General features: G+C 33.5%; 1 protein-coding gene across 2 annotated transcripts in view; it reads right to left on the reverse strand.

The window, feature by feature from the left end:
• Window positions 1–27508, reverse strand: part of LOC123537398 (uncharacterized) — an 84209-nt gene that overhangs the window by 17779 nt on the left and 38922 nt on the right. For both annotated transcript variants that reach the window (XM_053528562.1, XM_053528563.1), the window contains 2 exons: window positions 18840–18955; window positions 18510–18796 (listed from right to left, as the gene is read on the reverse strand). In XM_053528562.1, coding sequence (XP_053384537.1) covers window positions 18510–18612 — 103 coding nt within the window. In that variant the 5' untranslated portion in view covers window positions 18613–18796; window positions 18840–18955. The remainder of the gene's footprint in view (window positions 1–18509; window positions 18797–18839; window positions 18956–27508) is intronic.

The following is a 27508-nucleotide window of genomic DNA, read 5'->3' on the forward strand; positions in this document are numbered from 1 at the left end:
ATGTCTTTATAATAGTTGTATCGAACACGGGCATTTCCCGGAGTCTTGGAGTGAAGGGCTTATAGTACCTATTTTTAAGAATGGCAGTCCTAATGACCCAAACAATTATCGAGGTATTACTCTTTTGAGTGCACTCGGAAAGCTTTTTTGTATTATTAACAACAGACTGAATAAATGGGCCGAAAATTACAATGTTTATATTGAAGCTCAGGCTGGATTTAGGAAGGGTATGGGCACTACTGATAATATATTCGTCTTAAATGGTTTGATATCACATTGTCTGAATAATAATGAGATGTTTTATTGTGCTTTTATTGGTTTTACAAAATCCTTTGATTTTATAGTTAGAGATATACTTTGGTATAAATTAATCAAGTATGGAGTTAGAGACAAATTACTAAATGTTATAAGGGCTATGTATAATTCAGTAAAATCCAGAGTTAAGCTAATGAATACTTATAGTCACGAATTCGAATGTAATGTAGGCGTACGTCAAGGTGAATGTTTATCACCTTTCCGTTTCAGTATGTTTTTGAATGATATTGAAGGGACTCTAATTATAAGTGGTGCTGAATGTATATACATAGTCCTGTTTTCTAAAACTGCAGAGGGACTCCAACATTCTCTAGATATTTTACATAATTATTGCAGCAAATGGAAACTTACGGTAAATATACAAAAAACTAAAGTTGTTGTTTTTAGAAGAGGTGGTAGACTTCCAGAAAATATAAATTTTTATTATAACGATCTGCGTTTGGAAAAAGTCAGCAAGTTTAAATACTTAGGGGTTATTTTTACTCCTGGTGGAGCATATAATGAAACAGATAAAATGTTATCTGGTCAAGCACTGAAAGCTATTTTTATGTTGAATAAGTATATGTATAAGTTTACTAAAATACCGTTAATTCATATTTTTTGACTTATTTGATAAACTACTTATGCCAATACTTAATTATTCGTCTGAGGTATGAGGTTTTAACAAAGGTACTGCTGTTGAGAGAATTCATTTAATTTTTTGCAAACGACAACTTGGTGTTAAAATTAGCACTCAAAACAGTTTTGTATATGGTGACTTAGGTAGATTACCCTTAACTGTTAAAAGACAAACAGATATAGTAAAATATTGGATAAAGATATGCAACACTTCTCATAACAAATATGTTAAGGTTATTTATAAATTATTGAAAAGAGAGCCAGATTTAGGAAAAGCAAACTGGGTTTCCAATGTTAAGACACTATTGTCTACTTCTGGGTTTTATGATATATGGCTAAGCCAAGGTGATTGTAATCAAAAACTGTTTTTATATAATTTCGAGCAAAGAATAAAGGACGTATACATACAGAATTGGAATACAAAATTAGAAGAGTCCTCAAGGGCATTGTTTTATCGCAATATTGCTAGTTTTGAGTTCAAATCTTACCTAAATATTGTTAATGTTTATAAATACAGAGTTGCTTTAACCAAACTTCGATTATCTTCACATAGGTTAGAAGTGGGAACTCGACATTGGAAAAGACCTAGTACAATTTTCAATGAACGTAAATGCAATATATGTAATACTCTTGAGGATGAATATCATTTCGTATGTGAATGTGAACTTTACAAAGATCTTAGAAAACAATACATTAAACCTTATTTTAGAATTCATCCAAATTTTGTTAAATTCATAGAACTTATAACAAGTGAAAACACAGCATATCTAAGATCGCTAGCAGCTTATGTATATAAAGCATTTGAATGAAGAAGACAACTTTTGAATACTTTTATATAATATTAAATAGCTCATTATTGTCTCTCCCTGTAAATACTGTATATAATGTTCTGATGCTTAGTAGTATTTTGTATGTGTTTCTGTTCGCCATCTGACCTGCATGTCATACTAGTATTTAATGTACATGTTAACATGTTTTGTAAAAATGTTCATGGGCCAGAAATGGCTTATTACGGAAATAAAATGTAAATGTAAAAAATGTAAATGATAATGCAAATGTCTAAACATAATTAATGTCGTGCATTGTATACATATACAAATTACAATTTGTACCGAGTGTTTTTAAAGAAAGTGTGTTATTTAAAAGAAAACATTTTAGATTGGTATTAACTGGTGTTTAACATAAGTTTATATATAAATTTTACGTTGCTTATAGCTGCAGAAGTCTCATATTTAAAAAAAGCAAAAACATTTCTACATATGATGGTATATAGAGAATCCTGCTATCTATGATATTTCATGTAGTCTCCCACTTGAACAGCAAAACTATCGCCCGGTGTCAAATTTAACATTCCTCTCCAAAATTCTTGAAAAAGTTGCACTAAACCAAATCAATAAGCATATTGAAGCTAACAATCTCCTCCCAGCTTACCAAAATGTCTATAGAAAATATCATGGGGTTGAAACAGCAATGGTCAAAATGTATAATGATCGTTTGGAAACCATAGATAACAAGAAATATCATTAAAAATGATGGTCGGCGAATTGTAATAAGGAAAGAAGTTTATGAATTTTTCATCTAACATTCATCTTTCATCTAACATTTTTCAAACTGCAAAACTAAATACCGCACTTTAACAATTTAAATGGTTCTCTTTTAATTTTTCGCAAAGGTTTCGTAAGGTTGCAATTTTGTTTCGTTTATCCTTAGACGAATAATTACAGCAGTAGTTTGATAAAGCGGTTCATGAGAAGAAGTCATTAAACGTGTTTATATTTTTAGCTAAATTGGTCCCTATCCCCATTTGTAACAAAATAGCAGGATACTTTACGATATTGTTACACATCGAGTTTGATAAAAATCCATTACATTTTAGTGGTTAATGCGAAGAAAGGCATATCTACTTTTAGCTATAGTGGTCCCTAATAGGGCCCAAGTTCCTATATAAATAAATTTGGAAGAGGACCTTATAATGATGCTCCAGACCAAGTATGACAAAGATCCACCAAGCTGTTCATGAGACGCTGTATAAAGGCATTTCTAGTGTTAGCTCTAGCAGCCCCTAAAAGGGGTTAAATGTCCCAGCTGAACAAAGTTGGCTGCGGGCCTAATAAAGATGTTACAAGTCAAGTTTGATTAGAATACATGAAAAAAAATCAATTGATCCCGCTTTAACAAATGCATATTCGCTATTCATGAATCTTTGGACAATAACGTCACACCTATAAAAAAGTGAAGGTCAAGCAAAACATACAATTGTAATTATTTCAATATTTCTGTTTCATAAGCAAAGTTTGACCGTAGTCATATCACATAGATAAACTTATGCAGCGTACCTTCATTTCAGAGTAATGAGATTCAGTCATTATATAGCATATATATAATAAAACAGATTTCAACTGAGTTCAATATTTGCATACCATACTAAAGCAAAAAATTTACATATATAATAAATTAGTTAAATAATTTATAACAAATATATCAAAGCAAACAAATACTCATTTTAATATGCAATCTGAATAAGTCACAAAAGCAAGAAACCTTTTCATATACAGACGACAATTGTAACAAGGAAAATCTTTTAAAAAGCACTTCTCTACATAAAAGACTCTTATCACACCCTTATTCATGTGATACGCAGACCTTATTCAGCTCTTTCTTTAATTTGATATATGTTGGTATTTGAACAGGTTTTTATCATATTTATTAAACTTACTTATCATTTTTAGATATATCAATATTCTTGCTAAATATACTAAGCCAAAGTTAGCTCTAAAACTGTGAACAGTGTCGTTTAGGATAAACGCTTTGTCTACATTTCACTCAGCGTAGAACAATCAACAGAGTGAAAGAAATTGACACTCTCGTCCAATCAGGCAGAGTGTTGCATAAATCTTCCATTTTGATAAATTATCTATAATGCGTTATCAAGTACTTTGATTTGCAAACTGAAGTCACGTGGCATAGGTAACGAAAACGAATTTAGACGGCGTCGCCGAAAAATCAAGTAACAATCGTGGTCATGATCTACTTGAGTACAGCGTTTGATACCATCGATATCCCGATACTGATTCAAATCCTTCAAGATGAATTTGGTATACATAGCACTCCCTTGAAATGGATAGAATCTTATCTCACGAACAGAACAATGGAAGTTTTAGTCGAACAGTTAGCATCTGACACGGAGCCATTGAGGTTTGGTGTCCCGCAGGGTTCTTGTGCCGGGCCGGTGATCTTTACCCTGTATATATCGGCTCTCAACCGAATGGTGCAGAAATATCCAGCCGATCTGTATGGATACGCGGATGATCACAAGACTGCGTTAAAAATTCAAGCGGGAAATTCTCAAAATGAGACAACTGTTCTTCAACAACTCGACAGTTGTCTCAATGAAATCTTAAAATGGATGACAACCTTAAAACTGAAAATGAATCAGTCTAAAACTGAAATAATTATGCATGGAACCAGACAACAGTTAGCGAAATTGAACATCACAAGTGTAAACGTTGGTGGGTGTAACGTAAAATGCGTCGATCATGTCAGAGACCTGGGTGTAACTATGACCAATACACTCAACTTTGACCATCACACACGAAAAAGTGTCAGATAGCTCATGTGCAGTTACGAAACCTTAGGGCTATACGGAAACATCTCACACAAATGTCAATTGAATCATTAGTCATGGATTGGTTCATTCTCACATTGACTTCTGCAACAGTTTATTTACCGAAATTCTAGCCTACCAAATCAACAAACTACAGCGAGTCCAAAATCATGCCGCTAGAGTAGTCATGAATGCTTCCTACGAACAGCCAAGTGCTGAACTTCTGAAAAAAATACACTGGCTTCCAGTTAAGGCTAGAGTCATGTTCAAAGTTCTAGTAATAGTCTTCCGTGTCAACAATGGTACAGCTCCAGTATATCTGAGGGAAATGTTTGTACCTACTCGACAACGGTACAGGCTATGCTCACACTAACTTTAACATTCCTAGACGGCGAACAAAATTAGCAAACAGATCTATGGCCGTCGCTGGTCCCAAATGGTGGAACGATCTACCTAGCTATCTTAAAGGCATTCAGTCTGAAGCCAGCTTTAGACCAAAACTGAAAACACATTTGTTTAGTCAGTTTCATGAACAATGAGTGTGCTCTTGTTGAAAAACAAAATATCAGTAGTGGTATGAAATATTATTTATACATATCTAAATCTCTAAATCTAAGTTCTAGAATCATGTTCATATTTTGAATGTATATTTTTACTTTAAATGTGTGTTATATAATTGTAAAGCGCAATAGAATATTTTATAATTTTTGCGCTATATAAATGCCATGTATTTGTATTTATATATTTTTGTATTATTATTTATTTCGTTTCTGCTACATTTTAAAAACTTTTGTTCGATTTATATTGAATAGGCGCATATGTTACGAACACAAGAGGACCATGATGGTCCTGAATCGCTCACCTGTCCCAACATGACCCAGTTTTAAACTATGACGTCGTTTTTTTCTATCATTTGATAAAGTGACCTAGTTTTTGAGTTCATGTGACCCAGTTTTGAACCTAATCTAGATATCATCAAGATGAACATTCAGACCAACTTTCATACAGATCCCATGAAAAATATGGCCTCTAGAGAGGTCACAAGGTTTTTTCATTATTTGAACTACTGACCTAGTTATTGATGGCACCTGACCCAGTTTCAAATTTGACCTAGATATCATCAAGATGAACATTCTGACCAATTTTCATGAAGATCCAATCCAAAGTTTGGCCTCTAGAGAGGCCACAAGGTTTTTCTATTTTTAGATCTACTGACATAGTTTTTGACCATAGTTGACCCAGTTTCGAACTTGACCTAGATATCATTAAGATAAACATTCAGCACAACCTTCATACAGATCCCATGAAAAATATGGTCTCTAGAGAGGTCACAAGGTTTTTTTATTATTTGACCTACTGACCTAGTTATTGATGGCACGTGACCCAGTTTCAAACTTGACCTAGATATCTTCAAGATGAACATTCTGACTAATTTTCATGGATCCATTCAAAAGTATGACCATTCTAAGGTTTTTCTATTTTTAGACGTAGTGACCTAGTTTTTGACCGCAGCTGATCCAGTTTCAAACTTGACCTAGATATCATAAAGATGAACATTCGGACCGACTTTCATACAGATCCCATGAAAAATATGGCCTCTAGAGAGGTTAAAAGGTTTTTCTATTATTTGACCTACTGACCTAGTTTTTGAGGCACGTGACCCAGTTTCGAACTTGACCTAGACATCATCAAGGTGAACATTCTGACCAACTTACATGAAGATCTTGTGAAAAATATGGCCTCTAGAGAGGTCACAAGGTTTTTCTATTTTTAGACCTACTGACCTAGTTTTTGAGCCCACGTGACCCAGTTTCACACTTGACCTAGTTATCATCAAGGTGAACATTCTGACCAATTTTCATAAAGATCCCATGAAAAATATGACCTTTAGAGTGGTCACACGCAAAAGTTTACGCACGGATGGACGACGAACGACGGACGCTGCGCGATCACAAAAGCTCACCTTGTTACTTTGTGACAGGTGAGCTAAAAAAATAACACAACCTAATTTTCTTGTCTTGTCTTAAAAGAAAGACAATACTAATTATGCACCTTAAACAATATTTTCTATTTACGAACTATAGTAGTAACTTTTTGCTGTTTCAATTTGCCTTGTCCGAAAACGAAACACAAGACTTATACGAGCATTTTCAAGAACGAATATGTATGTACTTTTATCAACGGCTTCTTCTAATCAAATATGCTCAACAAAAAAAAACTATTCTAGCTCAAGCATATAAATGATCATTTACTAATATTAGACATTTACGAATTAAGTCTACGTGGACTGTGAACACCTAAAGACGATCGATTTTTCAAGGGGACCGTCTCAACATGATAATTTTAATTTATGTTTGGTAGGAAAACATTCCTATAATGATCGTAAGGTCTGGCTTAATATGTCACTGCACAGGATAATATTTGGATATGTCTGTCCGTCCGTCTGTTCGCCAGAGAAATGTTTTGTTATACATATCGCAAAAAGTATTTGATCTAGCGTCATAACACTTTCCTGAAATGTTCTTCAATATTATAAGTTGCGCATCTGCGACAAAGTTGAAAAGATGAGCTAGTCTGATCGCAATGTATCCGTATTCCATCGTCGTCGTCGTCGTCCAACATGAAACAATCTAAACTGGTCAGTCGGGATCAAAATGTAGGTCAGCAGGTAAAACATTGTAGAAAACGTAATATCTTGCGTCTCCATTCCTTTGTTGTTATTATACGCCCGAAGGGACGTATTTTGGGATACCACAGGTGTTCATCTGGCTGTCTGTCTGTCAGTCTGTTTGTGTGTCTGTCCGTCTGTCTGTCCGTCTGTTCGTTAACAATTTCGTGTCGACTCCGCTCCTTGAAGGATTTTAAACAAACTTGAAACAAATGTTATCCACATCAAGAGGACGTGCAGAGCGCCTGTATCAGGTGACTTGCTTTAAGGTCAAGGTCACACTTAGGGGTCAAGGTCATATGACTTTGTTTCGTGTCCGCTCTGTAACTCTTGATCTGTATGAGGGATTTTAAAGAAACATTGCAAAAATGTCCACCACATCGAGTCGACGTGCAGAGCGCATGTTTTGGATGGCTAGATACAAGGTCAATGTCACACTAAGGGGTCAAAGGTCATATAACTTTGTTTCGAGTGCGATGTGTAACTGTTGAACTGCTTGAAGGATTTTAAAGAAACTTGGCACAAATGTTCACCACATTGAGACGACGTGCAGAGCGCATGGCTCGCTTCAAGGTCAAGGTCACACTTAGGGGTCAAAGGTCACATGACTTTGTTTTGTGTTTATGTTGCTTTGCATTGCTTGGTTTTGGGTTTATTTGGCATATCCATTTTTTGTTCACTTACAATATTTTTTTATTGAATTACTTCCCTTTTATGTTACTATAAATAGGTTATTTTGTAACATTTTTATTACTGGCCGTAGGGAAAAATCCGATACCACTTTTCTGTGGTACAACATGGATGGTACCTGCAACGTTAAGGTGTATTTTGACTTATCTGTACTTGGTAATGATTTTAGTGGACTTAGAGTTTTTCGGGTAATTTCTTCCCTTTGTTGTCCTTTTCGTTTGGGCTTCACCAGTAAAGTTCTTTAAATTTTGCTCCCATCCCCTGATATAATCCTTCGGGCGTATATTGCCCCGCTTGGCGGAGCACTTGTTATTTCTGTATTAGCCGCGTTAAAGACTTTGTATTCGTATAACTTTATTGTTTTAATTTGTCAGTAGTGGATGGACGAATAGATGGACAGCTTTTTTACTAGATAAATGAACGGAAGATAGGAAAATAATCAAAATAAAAAAATCTTCCCATTTATACTGTATTATGGCATAAACATGAATGAAATGAAATTCATTTCTTGTTGACAGTTTTCAGTTTATACAATCAATCCGATATGTTTTCTTCTACACACAAGGGATGCACAGACATGTACGGTTCTTGAAAGTCGTTGTCGTGAGTGCCTCCATATAGAGCTTAAACTGAGCAAAATCATATTGCGATAAAATCTATTGCCTCTATAATGCTCAGAAGTTTTTTTCTATGATTTAACATAGTACGTATAGTTATTGACATCAGATAACCAAATTTAAGTTGAACTAGACTATATAAAAAGACAATCTTTCTGAACAGTTTTTAAGTAGAAACTAGGCCTTCAGACTGTTGAAAGGGCCTTTCTATGATATGACGAATCGACTGACTTTTATATCCCAGATAACTGTATTTTAATTTTGTATACATTTAAAAAGAGAAATGTTCTGTCTTTGGACTAAATTTCATAAAGAAAATGTGGCATCTAGAGTAAGTATAAAGTTTTCAAAAAAGGTAGATAATTAAAAAATGGGACGACCTAGATTACGGTTCCTTGTCCCTACACTCCTTCTCACTGACTTCTATAAGTTTGTTAAGTATGAAATCTATCTTGCATAGTATTCGAGTTATGCCCCAAAGAAGGTTTAAAAATGGAGATTATTAAAAATGGGACCAACTACAGTTATGGTTCCTTGTCACTGCACTTCCTTTCAATGAGGTCTAACATTGTATAAAGTTACGACTTGGTATCTTCAATACTTATTTGGTTTATCATCCGGTCAAGAAGTGTCAAAAGGGAGGTAATTCAAAGGTGTGACCACATAGAGTTATAATTTCTTGTCAAATCAGAGTTATGGGGATTGATTTTCCTTGTGTAGACTTCGATAGTAAATAATTATTTTAAGTTTCAAGTCAAAAGCTTTAATAGTAACAGAGATATTTGAAATTATCAAAAATTTTAACAAAATAATCTAAGTTAAAAAAGGGCATAATTCTGTCAAAATTCAAACAGAGTTATGGGAATTGCTTTTCTTGGTGTTAGATTTCGATAGTAAATAACTATTTTAAGTTTCAAGTCAATAGCTTTGACAGTAACAGAGATATTTGACTTTATCAAAAACTTTAACCAAACATTCTAAGTTAAAAAGGGCATAATTCTATCAAAATTCAATCAAAATTATGCAGATAGTTTCTCCTGGTGAAGCCTTTGATGGTAAATAACTATTTTAAGTTTCAAGTCAATAGCTTCGATTGTAACAGAGATATTTGCCTTTATCAAAAACTTTAACCAAAAATTTTAAGTTAAAAAGGGACATAATTCTAACAAAATTCAAATCAGAGTTATGGGGATTGTTTCTACGCGTGTAGACTTAAATAGTAAATTAGTATTTTAAGATTCAAGTCAATAGCTTTGATAGTAACAAGATATTTGACTTGATCAAAAAATTAACAGAAAATTCTTAATTAAAAAGGGGCATAATTCTGTAAAAATTCAAACCAGAGTTATGGGGATTGATTTTCCTTGTGTAGACTTCGATAGTAAATAACTATTTTAAGTTTCAAGTCAATAGCTTTGATAGTAACAGAGATATTTGACTTTATCACAAACTTTAACCAAAAATACTAAGTTAAAAGGGGCATAATTCTATCAAAATTCAGTCAGAGTTATGGGGATTATTTCTCCTGGTGTAGACTTCGATAGTAAATAACTATTATAAGTTTCAAGTCTATAGCTTTGATAGTAACAGAGATATTTGACTTTATCAAAAACTATAACCAAAAATGCTAAATTAAAAAAGGGCATAATTCTGTAAAAATTCAATCAGAGTTATGAGGATTGTTCTTCCTTGTAAAGACTTTGATAGTAGATAAGTATTTTAAGTTTCAAATTCATAGCTTTGACAGTAACAGAGATATTTGACTTTATCAAAAATTTTAACCCAACGGAGACGCCGACGCCGACGCCGGAGCGAGTGCAATAGCTCTACTTTTTCTTCGAAAAGTCGAGCTAAAAACAGGCACATCCAAATTTATATCACCTACCGCATAGTGATGATATAATAACTCAAACCCTATTGCCGTTATAAACTCTTTTTCATATCGCGCATAATATAATTAAACTATGTTGAGACGGTCCCCTTGAAAAATCTATCGCCTCAGGTGTCCACAGTCCACGTAGACTTAATCCGTAAATGTCTAATACACCAAAACGCATATATGATTGTACTTTTATCAACAGCTGGCCTAATCGAATATGTTAACGGAATACTGAGTTTTACCAAGCATAACATTTAAACCCATCTAGTAAACGTTTCTGTTGAACTCATACTGACATCTCTTCCGTTTACAATTACTTGCAAAATAAATAATTAAGAATAAAAAATTCAGGTACTGGCTGTCCGGGTGTTCGTTAGTATGGATCTACAAAATCAGGTCTGCTTCGTCTGATCCATACCAAAGAACATCAGCCTGTGTGTCATTAATCTAACGTTTCATATTCAGTCTAATCACTCTCCCACCAAATTGTAATACATTAACGTTCATGTATAGTAAGAGAATTTCATGCAAGTGCAATATACAATAATGTGTGAAAAAAAAAGACATTTTAATTATACATTATTTAAAAACATCATGATCCTTTTTTAATAAATAGTCTGTTAAGAGTTCGACCAAACATTCACATTAAACATATCTTTTAAACACTTCACGTGAAATATAAAGTTCTCGATAATTTAAATCTTTCTTATAGGTATACAGGTAAATGTACTGTGATCACATTTTTCGGTACACACTGGCTTTCTGGCTATGGAGGGGAAGTTCTTTAAAGAAACTGTGAACAAAGACGAGTGACATTCAATGACCCTTAGAGCTAAAACAAAACAAAACAATTCAGAAGTTTCCAATAAGTAATTTTAACGTTAATTTACTTTTTGACCTTTTTAAGAAGCAGGTCATCATCTCTTAAAATTACTATGAAAATTTCAGTATTTGATCAAAACGGCAGCCATTTATTTTCATGGTGCCTTTAAACAAAATGGACGATTTATAGAATTTCTAGATATTTATTGACTGACTCTGTATTTCCCTATATCTGTAACATATTACTCTACGTTTTCCAACTGCAATCAAAGAATTTACTATAATTTACATCTTAAAGTTAAGAAACATAAGTAATTATTAAGCTTATTTGCTAAAAAAGCATTCAACAGTGTGTAAATGGCGTCATAAATACACTAAAATAGCTGTTCCGTCATTTTCTTTAATTTTAAACTGTCATTTTATTTTCAATAGTAATCCGATTTCAAAAATCCTTTCAGTTTTCAGCGTAATTATTGACTTGAATATGTCTCCTCCTATACAAAGTCAATATATTTTCAGGCTATTCTTGCCCTCTAACTTTTAAAGAATTGTATTGCTATATCTTTGATAAAAATATATGATAAACTTACAAATGGATGTGACATAAATGACTACATTAGATGCAAATCAAGAAAAAATATAGTGAAAGAAATCTGAGATACTGATTGAATAAAAAAGGCATATCAAATAGATGCCCAGTACTTATTATCTCTGGATAAATTTTGTAATTTTTCATTATTACGCCTATTTTGAAAATTCACTCACGTCCTTAAGGATGTAGGATTCAAATGTTTTTTTAAGATTAAATTTTTTTCATACTCTGTGATCTTGAAGAACATTTTTTATTGGTTGGGTTTAACATCGCCCCAACAGAATTATCGGGCATACAGCGACTTTCCAGCTTTGATGGCGGAGGAAGACCCCAGGTGCACCTCCGAGCATTATTTCATCACGAGCGGGCACCTACCTTCCGTAAGCCAACTGGGTGGTTTTTCTCACATGAAGAATGAAGAACATTAGTTTCTAAGACATATAAGATCAGAAAAAAAGCTGGTTGAACCACACTCGTTTTTATTTTTAAAATAGGGCACTTTCGTCTACTACCTTTTAAGCATATTTTGAAATTAAGTAAAAGAAGAAATGGGGGGAGGGGGGCAGCTTCTTTTGTTGTGGGCCTATGGCTGTGTTTTGGGTGTTATGTGCTTTCGGGAAATCTACCCTTACCTTTTATCTTTAATAAAACATACCATATCTCACTTAATGTTAAAGGGATTTCAGATCTTATTGGTGTCTATGAACACATGGTGATATTAGTATTATGTATTATGTATTAATGTCATAAACAAATCTCTTTCATTTTACATGTTAACATAATTACACCACCCACTTTTTTACAATGGAAAAAACGTATTCAAATGTACAAAAAAATCTGTAGTAAAGATTTTAGAAATATTTTGATGCCTAAATGACACATAGAAATGCTTCAAAATGGAAAGAAAAAAAGTTTGGGTCACCATGCATCTAAGAGATGTATTTGGACTTTTTGTTTTGAAAAATAGTCACGGAATATATATTTTAGCTCTTTTTGTTTTAATTTATACTTCTTAGATAATACTAAGTGCTATGTTGAAAACTGTTATTTCTTGTGTCGCTTGTCATTATATATTAGAACAAAACCTGACCTATTTAAAATAGAAATCTGAAAATACCGACCTGTACTTGGTTGTGCTTACATCAGATTAAGGCAGATGCCGACCAGAAGTAAGTGTGATGTTTTTTTTAAACAAGTAGAATCTTTTTGGTTAAATGGTACATTATTAGTCATATCTGATGATTTTGCAAGAACTATTCAAAGTGGCGTATATCCTTAAAAATAAAAACAAACGGCCGTACATTCTTAGTAATATTAAAAGAACGTCGACTTTCGCTTTAATACAGTTAGGCATTACATTCAAGTTTTGTTCTGTTTTTCCCCATTAAAGATGAATAATCTTCGTATTTCAGTTCAGTCAATATGTGTTTTCATTTTGCCAAAGGTAGTTAGGTATTTTAATATTATTATTCATATCTTATTTCAGAAAACATGACTCAAGTCTCTAGACATCAAACGTATCAAGATGTATCAAGTTCATGTCATATCATTCAAAGTCGCTGAACACTTCCCTGCATATGATAGTGATATCTTTGTATTGTCTTTACTTTTGTGCGCAGATACAAAATAAAAGATTGGACCTTGAGACTTGACATAGGACAGATATAATGGTTGTATACTAGTCATTTAGGAGAACTTGGCAGTTGCGCAGAGAAATATAAACACATTTATTGTTTATAATTGATGTCGATGAACACATCTATCGTTAACTAAGATGTTTTGTTATACATGAATCTTCGATAAGATTCACCCTTCGGTTGTAACATAAAAGATATTCTTCTCTGCTTTGCCGTTTATATACTCATTTTTTCCCAGGTAGTGCTGTAAAATACAAAGAATTTGCGTGATTATTATCGAAATATTAAATATGTTCCAATAATTTAAGCAGTTTATGAAATATGGACAGGCGTTCGGATGCGAATAATTGCTAAGCACAAATGTAATTATTACACATCCGAACTCCTGCCCATATTTTATTACCTGATAAAATATAGGGACATATTTATATAAAATGTTTTCTTTAATAATAAACGTTATTCTAACTGATTAGCACGTATAATTTCATTTTAAAAAGTAACTCAGGTGTTTATCTTTTTTATCATGCAACTACTATGCAAAGTGCTTGATATCACTTGCCCGATATTTTATTTTGATATCAAGTCAGTGACCTGATATCAAAATTAAGCTCCTCTCATATTGATGGACTAGTTTTTACATCAAGTTTCCTTCCAGATTGAATTTTATAACATAGTCCAGTTTCGTTGTTGCACAACTTTTTTTTCTGCTAACTAATGAAATACTGTATTCTATCAGTTAAATATTTTCATATCTCATCACTCACACTGTGAAAATATGATATCTATATTTTCACACTGTGAGAGATATAGCTCCGCCCCCTCATGACATTGTGTATGAATTTTAAATTATTTGCTTAAAACAGGATGAAAATTTTAGTCGCACTTTGTTTCTTATAGTATATTTCTCGATTCAAATTATTTTATTTAAAGAGAATTTCATAATGTTATGCAGCAAAAAATAAAATAAAATGGAACTTTATGCTGTATGCGTCTTTATAACGTCACAGCACGTCTGACGTCATGTCTGTTTACCTGCGTTTGTTTCCCGCGCTGAGATTAAAAATAGTTGCAAAATGCACATTTCAACGTAATTGAGCATAAAATAAAAAGAAAATGTGTTTGTTTTTCGTGAATATGAAATACATCTCACCTCGAAGTGAGAAAATGTTTACATTTTCACTCGCGCTACGCACTCGTGAAAATATTTGAAATTTTCTCACTTCTCAATGAGATATATTCCATATTCACTCAAAACAAACAAATATCCTCTATGTAATCTCAACAAATTTCCTTGAATATGGTTGTCTCTATATTTATCACACAGACAATAGCACTGAATGACGTCATTGTGAAACGTTCATCATGACATCACAATGTTTACATGGATCAATTCTTGGAAAGGTTTACAATACACTTGACAATGTATACTTATTCTTGATTTATGCCTAATTTAAGGCATGCACATTTTATTAATTATTAGCAAAAGTATTTGTGTTAAATATTATTCTTGGATCAGTTAATTATAATTCTTGGATCAGTGTAAATTTAGTAATTAAACTTTAAAGTATCTCTGACCTGAGTCTGGAACCGGAAGAAAAGTGAGTACTCCGAAAGTTTCTAGTGGTACAAACTTATTGGTATAAGATTTTTGCAAGACATTGTTATAAATTACCAAAATATTTCGTTGAATAAAATTGACATAATGCTCGGCAGAGCCTCGCATTTTATTTAAGAAATAATTTATAGCAAAGAGTGTTTTAACACTATTTATGTACGATGGGCGGTTATACGTCGGGTGTAATAATTTCACGACGGCGCAGCCCAAGTTAAATTATTTGTACGACGTATTACCGTCCGAGTGTATAAATAGTGTTAAAACACGCTTTTGCTATGAACTATGTAATAGAAAGAGCATTGAAACTCGAGGGTAAACGATTTGTACGAGGGGGCGTAGCCCCCGAGTATAAATCATTTATCCGAGAGTTTTAATTTTCTTTCTGTTTTGTATCATAGCCATCCATATATGGTAGTTGAGTAGGCGTTCCACATTGCCATATACAACAGTTCAGTGACTACTTAAAATCCTTGCTTTAGCTCAGGTAAAATAAACCAATGCGAGCACAGAAAATCAATAAAATGCACTTCGCTGTCTGCTGTTAGCGACACGCCCATACACGCTGGCATACTTTCCTATCTAACAGTGCGGTAACTAGCGTGCGGGTATTTAATACCTGCACACTTTTAGTTACCGCACCCTGCGCCCAGTGTATACGATTTACCTGCACCAAATTTATTAAGAAAAAAACACCGAGCTATGATACAATTCAATTCGAATATGCCTTTAATCAAATGTAGTAGATAAAATATAGTAGCGCTCTTTCTTGGTCGCAACAAAAACTTTGACGTCATCGCACCCTAACGTGGCGTCATTCTAGCGTAAGTGTGTTTTAACAGAGACAGGCATAATTAGAATATTTTATTCAACTCGTTTAATACATTCATTATGAAAACATGTAATAAGAAAAAGTCATCACTTTGATGTTGGAAAAGTATACCTTTTTAATAGGTTCCATCTAAAAGTAAATATTTTTATTTCCCTGAAGTTTTGTTTCATAATATACAGTATCTCACATTTCTTTTATAAAGGTTTTCATGGATAGTTTTGAATAAAGATGTAAATTTTCTGTCATGAAAAATGAGACTTAAATATAATATTGTATTGAGATTATTACGAATTTATTCCTTTGCAGTAAGGTTGCAATACTTCGCATTATATAACTAAACATGAGCAATTAAAATATTAAAAGATTTAAGAAACTTTGTTTGTTGCGAGGTATAAATCTAAAACAGAAGTTGCCGGCAAAAAGCATATTTTTTGTTTAATTAAAGAATAAAACATAAATTTACGTCTGTCGGTTCACCTTTTAAGTAATTACTGTTTTAGTATAGAGTTCATTTTATGTACAAATTTTGTGTCTTATTTAAAACTAAATGTGTTTTATCAATGCTAAAAACTCTTTTGCTAATCAGACGAGTGATGATCTGATCATAACTGGATCATTATCTTAGAACCATTTTCTATCCTGTGCATTTGCAATTCGCTTCCCTATGGTTTTGTAGATATTTGGAATAACCCTTGTGTAATTGAGTGTAAACATTTTATACATATATTTAGGCAACGTGTTATTGACTGTTTTATTCAAGGTTGGCATGTATCTAAAGAAACTAGTGCTGTGCTAGAGCTGTACAATAATTTTAAATTCAGTTTTACTTATGAAAACTACTTGGATCTATTACCAAACAATTTGAGATTGTATATAACTAGACTTAGAATTTCTGCACATAGCCTTAGAATACATACTGGACGATACGGCAAAAATAGATTACAAAGAAATGAACGTTATTGTCAGTGTTGTAATGAAAGGGATATAGAAGATGAGTTTCATTTTATCATTATATGTTCTTGTTACACAGATATAAGAAAACGATATATCAGAAAGTATTACTATACAAGACCAAGTATGTTCAAGTTTTTAGAATTGATACAAAGTAACAATAGGAATACATTATTCAAGTTAGCAATGTATTGTAAAAATGCCACGAATATCAGAACTTCGATTTTGAAAAATGTACTGTAATATCACATTACCATGTTGTATGTTTTCTTTATTGCTTCATTATACTGTTCATCCTCAAATAATTTGAAATGCTGCTGTACCAAATATCACATTAGTCCAATATATTGTTAAAAATTGAAATTATTGTATGTTTGATGATGTACGTTGTACAAGTCAAAATAAATTATATGTTCTGTTCCTATTCAGTATCTTACAATATTGTTTTCCTTTTATGGCAGGTTTTAATTAAGATTAGCAAGGGAAATTTTTGCTTTTAGATTGTACAGTTGTTGATTAAATTACTGATATTCTATGATGTTCTTGTAGACAACAAAGTCTCTTATAACTCTATGTAGAGTGGCAATGTGCTTTTTTAAAACTAGTTTTATCTGTGATATTTTTAAATATGCATGTGTTGTATTGTCACATTGAAGAGACTATAATAAAATTAAATAATATTGTATTGTATTGTATTGTTTTGTATTGTATTGTCCTTTCCGAAAATCGGAATTAAAATTGTTATGTTGTGTTGTGTTGTGTTGTCTTTATGTTTGTCTTTGTGTTTGTATTGTATTGTATTGTATTGTCCTTTCCGAAAATAGAAATTAAAATATTATTTTATTTTATTTTATTTTATTTTATTATTTTATTTCATTTTATTTCTTATCATTTTATTTTATTTTATTGTCCTTTCCGAAAATCGGAATTTACAAAATTTATGAAGCGATCTTAATTGATCTAGCTGAATTATAAAACGTGACCAACCGCAAAAATATAATGCATGATTATTTTCTTATAAAAAATGTGCAGGTATTCCGGACATTGTTTTAAATATCGGATTAAAAAAAAGAAAAGAAATATATTTTTTCCGCTGTTAATAATTTAAATATGAAAACAGTGATTGCCATGTCGAAATTATTGCTTGCATCTTTTATTTTGAAATAATTGTATTTCTGAGAATGGAAAGACAAGTTATTACGTGGGTTGTGATTGTGTTTCTTCATATCGTAGACACTGCTGTAACAAAATAATAATGTGTCTGGCACTCAACTGAGACACATTTCTGTTTTTCCATCTGCGCATTTCAAATTACATATTTTTTTCTACTCAATACTTTACAAAATAAATTGAAATCAATTTTGCAATAATATATCGCATCGGTAGCCTAGTGGTAGAGCGCTCGGGTCGAGTGCGGGAGGTCGTGGGTTCGACCCCGGCCGCGGTGGGATATCATGTCACGTGTCTACAGCGTTATATTCCAGTGAAACAGCACTACAAATCTGGGCACTGCTTCAAGTAGACATCGTCGTTTATATGACTAAAAGATTGTTAAAAAAGACGCTAAACCCGAAGGCACACACGCACACGCACACGCACACGCACCCCCCCCCCCCCACACTACTGCATTCTATTTTTTTTATTGTGGAGTAAAAACGAATAAGGTACTCACCCGGGAGTATATATCCTAGTATACAGAGCTGATAAGCCCATCTGAGTAACAAACATCCGCCAATAATCAATCCACACAGCTTGAACTTATCCAGTATTTCCATTCTGGGGAATTTTAACACCGGTAATTTGAGCAAGCTCTATTCACGTGGTAGGCATGTGAATTTAAGTTATAGAATCCATTACTATGATAAACTATGTAAGCCGATTGTCTAGTATATCAGTTTACTTTATTGTTCGTCGCTAGTCAAGATACACCTGGATTATAGCTTAATCAAATACTTGTAACTGGTATTATATATAAATACATACAATATTTCTGTTCACGTACCACTACATTTCCCTGAAACATGTAGTAACTGTGTATGATACTAGACTACCTAGACAACGCTGTTATAGATTCCAGTCTCAGTGTCGCATTCTAATATATCTGGCATATGTTTTGTTCTGAAAATATAATGTAATATATAAAATTATGTATATTTAAGTTATAAATCAAACGAAAGCTCAGAAAATGTTAAGGAAGAGAAAATAGAAACAGATATCCGTTAAGTTTAGTTTACAAATGTATTCAATGACATGCGCGTTTTAACTTGCGTTTTTATTCCTGTGCAGACACAATTATTGATATTTTACACGTTTGAATGAACAACGTAGTAATACAGGTGCTTACATAAATTTTTTTTGTTTATAATTTAAACATTTATGTTGATATTCGTCCTTAAATTATTTATGATATACTGAGAGCGTGAAGTGAGGCAATGCAGTGCGCTTTTTTAATTTGTAAAAACTGGATCATGGACAAGCGATTCATTTCCTCGTAAAAACAGATTTTTCTTGCTCGGTCGCGTCCCATGCTTTCGCAGAATATTCTTCTGACAGATTTGATTGACAACAATATGATAAATTGCAATCAAAAGATCAAATATTAAAACAATGACCATATAAAAAGACAACACAATTATTGCAATTCCAAGAAAGCGTAAATATCTTATTTCCAAGAAAACGTGAATTCTTCCTGTTCCAATAATGCGTTTTTTTTTCAGATTCAAATTGCGTAAACTTGACATGACTTCAGTAACGTCCTCTCCTCCCGTATCAAATAAGTTTAAAGAAAAGTGAAAAGGTTTACGTTCATTTAACCGAAACACCTATAAACTTTACTATCTGATTTAACACACTTGTCACAGTTTAGTTTGAGGATACTTTTAATAATGGAACGGTCTGTTATTTAGGTAATACTTAATTTGAGCAAGTCCATGTGATATTACATGTAGGTAACATTGTGGGTGTGTGCTCGAAATCTGAGTCGCTATATTTTAAAAAAAATTTAATATATAAATTTCCATCTTTAACCTATATAGATAAAATGAAATAATAAACAAGACTGCTGCGTATTGTAATATTCTTTTTCAAAGAATAATAAAAGGTATGTGTTTGTCATTGCAGATAGGTAAATATTTATTTACAGTGGCATGTGTAAAATATTTCATTAATCATAATAATCGATTTAGCACAACCCATGACCCTATAAATCTCCTAGTATACAAATATTAACTGTAGTATATCACATGAAATTAGAAATAAACTATATACAAATTTAAATCGCACGAAATTAAAATTACACTATTTACAATTTTAAATCGGATCAAGATTGCACATCAGTTTATAAAAATATGTCAAGAGACTTTGAAGAAAAAATTATAAAGTTTAAGTTTGAACAATTGTATCTGTAGACACGGACTGAAGCCACCCACACCACAGCTGTCCCAAACTACAGACAGTGAGGAGGAAACATTATAAATATAGTATTTCAAATTTTTAAAGTAAAATCATAGCAACAAAAGGGAAAAACATGTAACTGCACGCCATTTAGATAGTTTTAACGGGCAACAGTTCTGATAAAAAAGTTATTGCTATCACACTGATTTCCATGATATAAATTGAATTCTCAACCGTCAAAATCACACTTTGTTTCTACTCTTTATGTTTCGCTTAACGTTAGTTTGACATGGTAAATAAATATTTGCTATATGTTTCAAGTACTAGTGTTGCATTTGAATATTTCTGATCGTGAGCATGGAAATCCTATTTTGAGCACAAGGTTAGTTCCATTGCCACATTTCAGGTTCACGAGTTTATTATCGATCACCACAAAGTCACGCCGCATGCTTATTTCATAGAAAAAAGTGCAAAACATATTACCTTTGTGAAAATCAATGTATCACATCGTGGTAAAGATTTTCATAATGTTTATATAACTGATGTTTTTCATGCATATATTTAAATGATTTTCATTTAATTATCGAAATATTAGAGTGAAACTATAAAATGGGTAAATTAAGTCAGAAAAAAAAAATGAAATAAAAAGACGTATGTACATCACCTCTTTCATTTTCACTCGTGGCTACGTCACCCGTGAAAATATTGCATAATAAAAGAAATAAAGAAATAAGAGGGCCATGATGGCCCTATATTGCTCACCTGAGATTAGTTGCTTGCTTGAACAGTTAAAAGTTTCTACTAAATAAAAGGGGTCAAGCATTTGAACAAACTTGATAAAGATCCATGCCAGGATGCCACTGACCAAGTTAGCTGTAATTCTAACCAGATTATTCGAGATAAGTATTGAAATCTATACGAAAAATTATTCGTGTGGCTCAAATTTCATTGCTTAAGCTTCAAAAACAAGAAAGTAGGTCAGTAGGTCATGGTAAAGATTATTCAAGATAACTACTGATATCCGTGAAAAATTATACAGCTAGTCCAAATTTCTTCGCTGTACCTTCGAAAAAGCAGATCAAGATTAAGACTATTCAAGATGAGTATTGACATCTGTATCAAAAATTATACATGTGGTACAAATTTCTGTGCTGTAACTTCAAAAACAAAAAAGTAGGCCAGCAGGTCAAGATTAAGACTATTCAAGACGAGTATTGAAATCTGTATTCAATATTATACATGTGGTTCAAATTTCTTTCCTGTAACTTCAAAAACAAGAAAGTAGGTCAGTAGGTCAAATTAAAGACTATTCGAGATGAGTATTAAAATCTGTATCAAAAATTACACAGGTGGTCCAAATCTCTTTGCTGTACCTTTAAAAAACCAGAAAGTAGGTCAGTAGGTCACGATTAAGACTTTTCAATATGAGTATTGAAACCTGTATCAAAAATGATACGTGTGGTCCAGATTTTTTGCCATTCCTTCAAAAACTAATGTCTATGTAAAACAAGGGACCCGGGCGTGGCATATATTGACTTCAGGGTCATGATTTGAACAATCTTTGTAGAGAACCACTAGAGCATGCCACATACCGAATAACTAAGCTTTGGGCCTCATGGTATCAGAAAAGTGTTTTTTTTAAAAATTTCTTTCCTAATAAGAAATGTAAAACTGTAGACCCCGGGGCGCAGTCAATTTTGACCCAAGGGTCATGAAACTTGATAGGTGACCGTTAGAAAATACTTAATACCAACTAGATTCTACCTAAGGTCTGAGCCTTATGTTCTGGACAAGGAGACTTTTAAAGATTTTTCCTACATAAGATAATGTGAAATGAGGGACCCCGGGCGTGGCACATACTGACCCCAGGGTCATGATGTGGAGAACCACTAAAGCAAGCCACATACTAAATATCTAAGCTCTGGGTCTTATGGTTTAAAACAAGATTTGTTTTTCTCTAAAAGTCTATTTAAACCATCTGTCTCCCCGGGGCAGAGCCATTTTAAACCGCAGTGGGATGATTTGAACTGTCTTTGTAAAAGACTACTATACAATGCTACATACCAAATATCAAAGCCATAGGCCCTGTGGTTTTGTACAAGAAGATTTTCAAAGTTTTCCCCATACAAGTCTATATAAAGCATGTGACACCCAGGGTTGAGCAATATTTGATCCCAGGGGTGTAATTTGACGCTACATAACAAATATCAAAGCCCTAGGCCATGTGGTTTTTGACAAGAAGATTTTCAAAGTTTTCCCAATATAAGTCTATACAAACCATGTGACCCCCAGGGTGTGGCCATATTTGACCCTAGTGATATAATTTGAACATTCACAGTAGAGGCCTTTTTAATGATGCTACATACCAAATATCAAAGCCCTAAGCCATGTGGTTTTGGACATGAAGATTTTCAAAGTTTTTCTCTATATAAGTCTATATTGCGCCTTTGAACGTATATTTCATATGAAAAGGGCGCTCAACAAATCTGGTAAAATAATATATATAAAATAATATTGACCCCCAGAGCGGGGTAAAATTTGACCCTAGGGGGATTCTTTGAACAATCTTGGAAGAAGACCACTAGATAATGCTACATACCAAATATCAAAATCCTAGGCACTGTGGTTTTGGACAAGAAGATTTTCAAAGTTTTCTCTATGCAAGTCTATATAAACCATGTGATCCCCAGGGCGGGGTCATATTTGACCCCAGGAGGATAATTTGAACAACCTTGGTAATGATAGATAATGCTACGGTTTTCGGTTGCTATGACAACCAGAGTTCTGTAAGGAATTCAATTCTTTGAACAAATTTTAACGCAGACCATCTAAGGAACATCCCTGTGAAGTTTCATCAAAATTGGCCAGGTGATTTAGGAGGGAATGTTGTTTAAATGAAAATGTTGACACACGACACACGACGGACAATCGATGACCACAATAGTTCACCCTTGAACACTTCGTGCTCAGGTGAGCTAATAAACAAAATATGTATGTTTAGCTCTGTAATCCAATATTATAAGATTCTTTCATTGGTTGCAGGTGCAGATGGGAATTTCAGGTCTCGAGGGTAACTGTTTACGCGGTAACGAGGCAGCTGTATATTCCCATTTGCAGCTACAACCAGTGATAGAATCTTTTTGTTGCATACCATATTCAAGAAATAATAATATTAATAATAATAATAAAATCAATCGAGCGGCATTCTTTTTAGAACTATGTCTTATAGAAACGTATTTAAACAAAGCGCGGAAAACCAGCGTCCTTTAACAGGAAAGACGTCATGACGTTTGAAAGACAAATAACAATATTTAGTTCCGGTTGTGTTTTATCAGTTACAGCGTAACGTTATGAATTTTTGATAAAATAACGTTTTTGAACGAGAAATATACTATCAGGAACAAAGAGGAACTGTGAAGGTATTGGATTTTTTTCCCGTTTTTTTTTAATCATTTTAGTCATCTTATACCCCGGGGATTTTCCCATTTTTCCAGCACCGGTAAAAATACCGGTGTAAAATTGACCCCGTTGAAAATTGACCCCACTGATCAAAATTTAATGTTGAAATGTTGAAGGGGTCACTTCTCAAAGTTGAAAAAGGACCTTTTGATCAAAATTTAATGTTGAAATGTTGACGGGGTCAATTCTCAACGTTGAAAATGAATCCGTAGGGTCTATTTTCAACGGGGCCAGTATTTAATGTTACACCGGAAATCCCCGTCTGGTATGCAAAAATCAATTTTCAAACATTTTATGAAATAACAAATATGCCATTTAAACAGTAAATTTTCAATCTATTGTGGCTGAATGGCATTCACATCAAACACCTTGCCTAGGTGTTTTAATTTCCAAAAACAATATCCATTATCATGCAAACCCTATAACACATGATCACACATTTGATTTACCTCGAGGTGGGCACACTGCAAGAAACAATAAAATCCGTCACACTGTAATCGTGTTATAGATAAAATGAGCCGTGCCATGAGAAAACCAACATAGTGGGTTTGCGACCAGCATGGATCCAGACCAGCCTGCACATCCGCGCAGTCTGGTCAGGCTCCATTCTGTTCGCTTTTAAAGCCTATTGGAATTGAAGAAACTGTTAGCGAACAGCATGGATCCTGACCAGACTGCGCGGATGCGCAGGCTGGTCTGGATCCATGCTGGTCGCAAACCCACTATGTTGGTTTTCCCATGGCACGGCTCAAATGTTGCGTGCGTTCCAAATGCTTTATTTTATTTTCTTCAACAGATGTTGACTACCATATTCGGGGGTTAATAAAAAAAACTTCCTATCATATCTCTTTAAAATTTTCCAGAGATCTATATCAAAACCAGTGTATTCATACATTTCTTACAAATACACCAAGGTTATTTGATACATACATGCAAAAGAATAAACCAAATAGCTAAAACCGTGTAAGCGGCAATTTAATACGGTGCAAAACAAATTGCAACTCAACATGAGGGCTGACAAAAAAGTTGGGAAGTGTATTATTGACCAAACTTAAGTAAACATTTAACAAAGGTTTTAAAAACATTGATGGCAGACATGTAGATGACAGGATTCTAGTAGTGTCTATCTTCTAGAACAAGGTAATTATCTCCAACAGGATTTTTGGTGTTTTGTTATAACGACAAATTTATGATACCCCAGTGAATTTACTGTTTGAAACAAACTATTATTTTATAGGTATGAAATTACATAGATGAACTATTCATAGCAAACTATAATTTTACTGATACAGAATAACATAAATTTTAATAAATGAACGGAAATTCATATTGATTTTGTCCATTCAATAATTTTATACAAAGGATGCCATTTTAGAATTTACGTGTGACAACGGATGACTTTCTATTTTATGATATATGAATGAGGAAGTCATTTAAAATCTCATTGCGCTGAAACAATATCAACTAGAGATCCATTACCTTTTGAACATCCCTCGGTTAATCTATATTTTGAAGGCTATACTGCAAAACATAGAGAAAGGATACATAAACTATCATGTACCACATGATCGTTTTCACGATCAAAGAGAAAGTGATATCAAAACGTTAACTGAAGCATGACCAGAACGTAAAACAACAACAATGAGAGGAGTTGTTTAATTGACTGGTCAATAACCAATACGTTTAGATTGTATCTTATTTATAGTGGGGGTTATAAGACGGAAAATAGGCACGAATTGTGCACTTTTTAAAAGTTTGGGTCTTTATCTGATACATTACTATTATATATAACGAAACATTTTAGATGTAGAACCCACCCCTACCCACCCTTTTATGGTAAATTAAAAGGGTCAGAGTTATGTACCTTGAAATCATTTATAAAAGGCATTGGTATACAACACCAACCATATACTTATTTATGAAATACAAATGTCCCATCATTTTATGCGAAAAGTATGTCGGAGGAAATTATTCTGGGTGCTCAGAAATGTAAAAACTACACTTATAATGGAACACTTAAAGTTTGGTTTTTGAATAGTTTTGTTCAGCTATCTTTCCAAAAACGATGTTATAAGAAGTAAAGGACATGCTCATGGGTTGTGAAATCCTATATTTATGCCCTCCTTCGAAGAAGGCGGGGCATATGGTTTTGCAGATGTCGGCCAGTCGGTACGTTGACCAATCGGTTTCCGGATGACAACTCAAGAACGCTTATTCCTAGGATCATGAAATTTAACAGAGAGATTGTTTATAACCAGTAAATTACCGTTACCGATTTTGAGGTCAGTAGGTTAAAGGTCAAGGTCACAGTGATCCGAAACAGTTAAACGGTTTCCGGACGATAACTTAAGCCTAGGATCACAAAACTTAATCTGGAGGTTGATCACGACCAGTAAATTATCCATACTGACTTTGGGGTCAGAAGGCCACAGGTCAAGGTCACAGTGCCCCGGAACAGTTAAACAGTTTCTGAATGATAACTTAGAAACGCTAGGGCCTAGAATCGCGAAACTTAATGGAGAGATTCATCATGATCAGTTGGTATCTTCTACTGATTTTGAGATCAGTAGGCCAAAGGTCGAGGTCACATTGACCAAGTACAGGTCTACGGTTTCCAGACGATAACTCAAGAATGCTTCGGTCTAGGATCATGAAAGTTGATAAGGAGATTGGTCATGACCAACAGATGACCTCTGTTAATTTTGAGATCAGTAGATGAAAGGTCAAGGTCACAGCAATCCAGAACAGTTAAACGGTTTCCAGACGATAACCTGAGAACGCTTAAGCCTATAATTACTACACTTGATAGGGTGGTTGATCATGATCAGCAGATGACTCCTGTTTATTTTGAGCTCAGTGGATCAAAGGTCAAGGATACAGCGACCCGAAACAGTTGAACCGTTTCTGGATGATAACTTGAGAACGCTTAGGCCTACAATCACGAAATTCACGAAACTTGATAGGGTGTTTGATCATGACCAGCAGATGACCCCTGTTGATTCTGAGATCAGTAGGTCAAAGGTCAAGGTCACATTGACCAAGAACAGTAGAACATATTGTGCCAAATAACTAGAGAATGCTTTGGTCTAAAATCAGATTCGATACAGAAGTCACTTATGACTGGTAACTGAACCTTAATTATTGATTTGAGGTCAGTACGTCAAACGTCCAGTGCACAATGACCAAATAATTTCTGATCCTTGTGCAGTTACTGGCATTTCGTGTTCTACGAGCTCTTGTTCAGTATTTCAGTCTGTCTGTCTGTCCGTCTCTGTACACTGTCATTAGGCTGTCAATGTCCTAACACATTTATCAGATTCTTGCCTTCCATACAGTTATTTCAGATGTGTTTAAATTTTCATTTGACACTACAGAAATATCCAACAGTTTTTCCTCAGGGTCAAAAACACGTTTAAACCTCCAGATCAAGGTCAGATGTGAATAAAGGCCAATAAATTATATAAAGGTAATTATTAGCCATAAGCTTGTCATCATTACAAAAACTTTACGATGTTTCCTTAATGTAAGCTTATCGTTTGCAGGACATGATTTTAATAAGATTATACCATTAAATAAAACAATATTATACACGTGTCATTTTAAATTAAAGTTAATCAGCCCGTTAAAACAATTTCATTTCTTCGATGATAACATCTGAAACTCGTCTTCAAATATTTTGCGTAATGTTTTAATTCTTATATACGTAATAATTTCAACATGTTGTCAGGTGTAAATGTTGTTGGTTTATCTTAGATGGCTAATTTAGGATGTTTCGTGATGTTGCGTTGGCTTGCGCGCGGTTTATGCAACACGTTTCTT

This window comes from Mercenaria mercenaria, chromosome 17 (genome assembly GCF_021730395.1).
Source record: "Mercenaria mercenaria strain notata chromosome 17, MADL_Memer_1, whole genome shotgun sequence".
Taxonomy (NCBI): domain Eukaryota; kingdom Metazoa; phylum Mollusca; class Bivalvia; order Venerida; family Veneridae; genus Mercenaria; species Mercenaria mercenaria.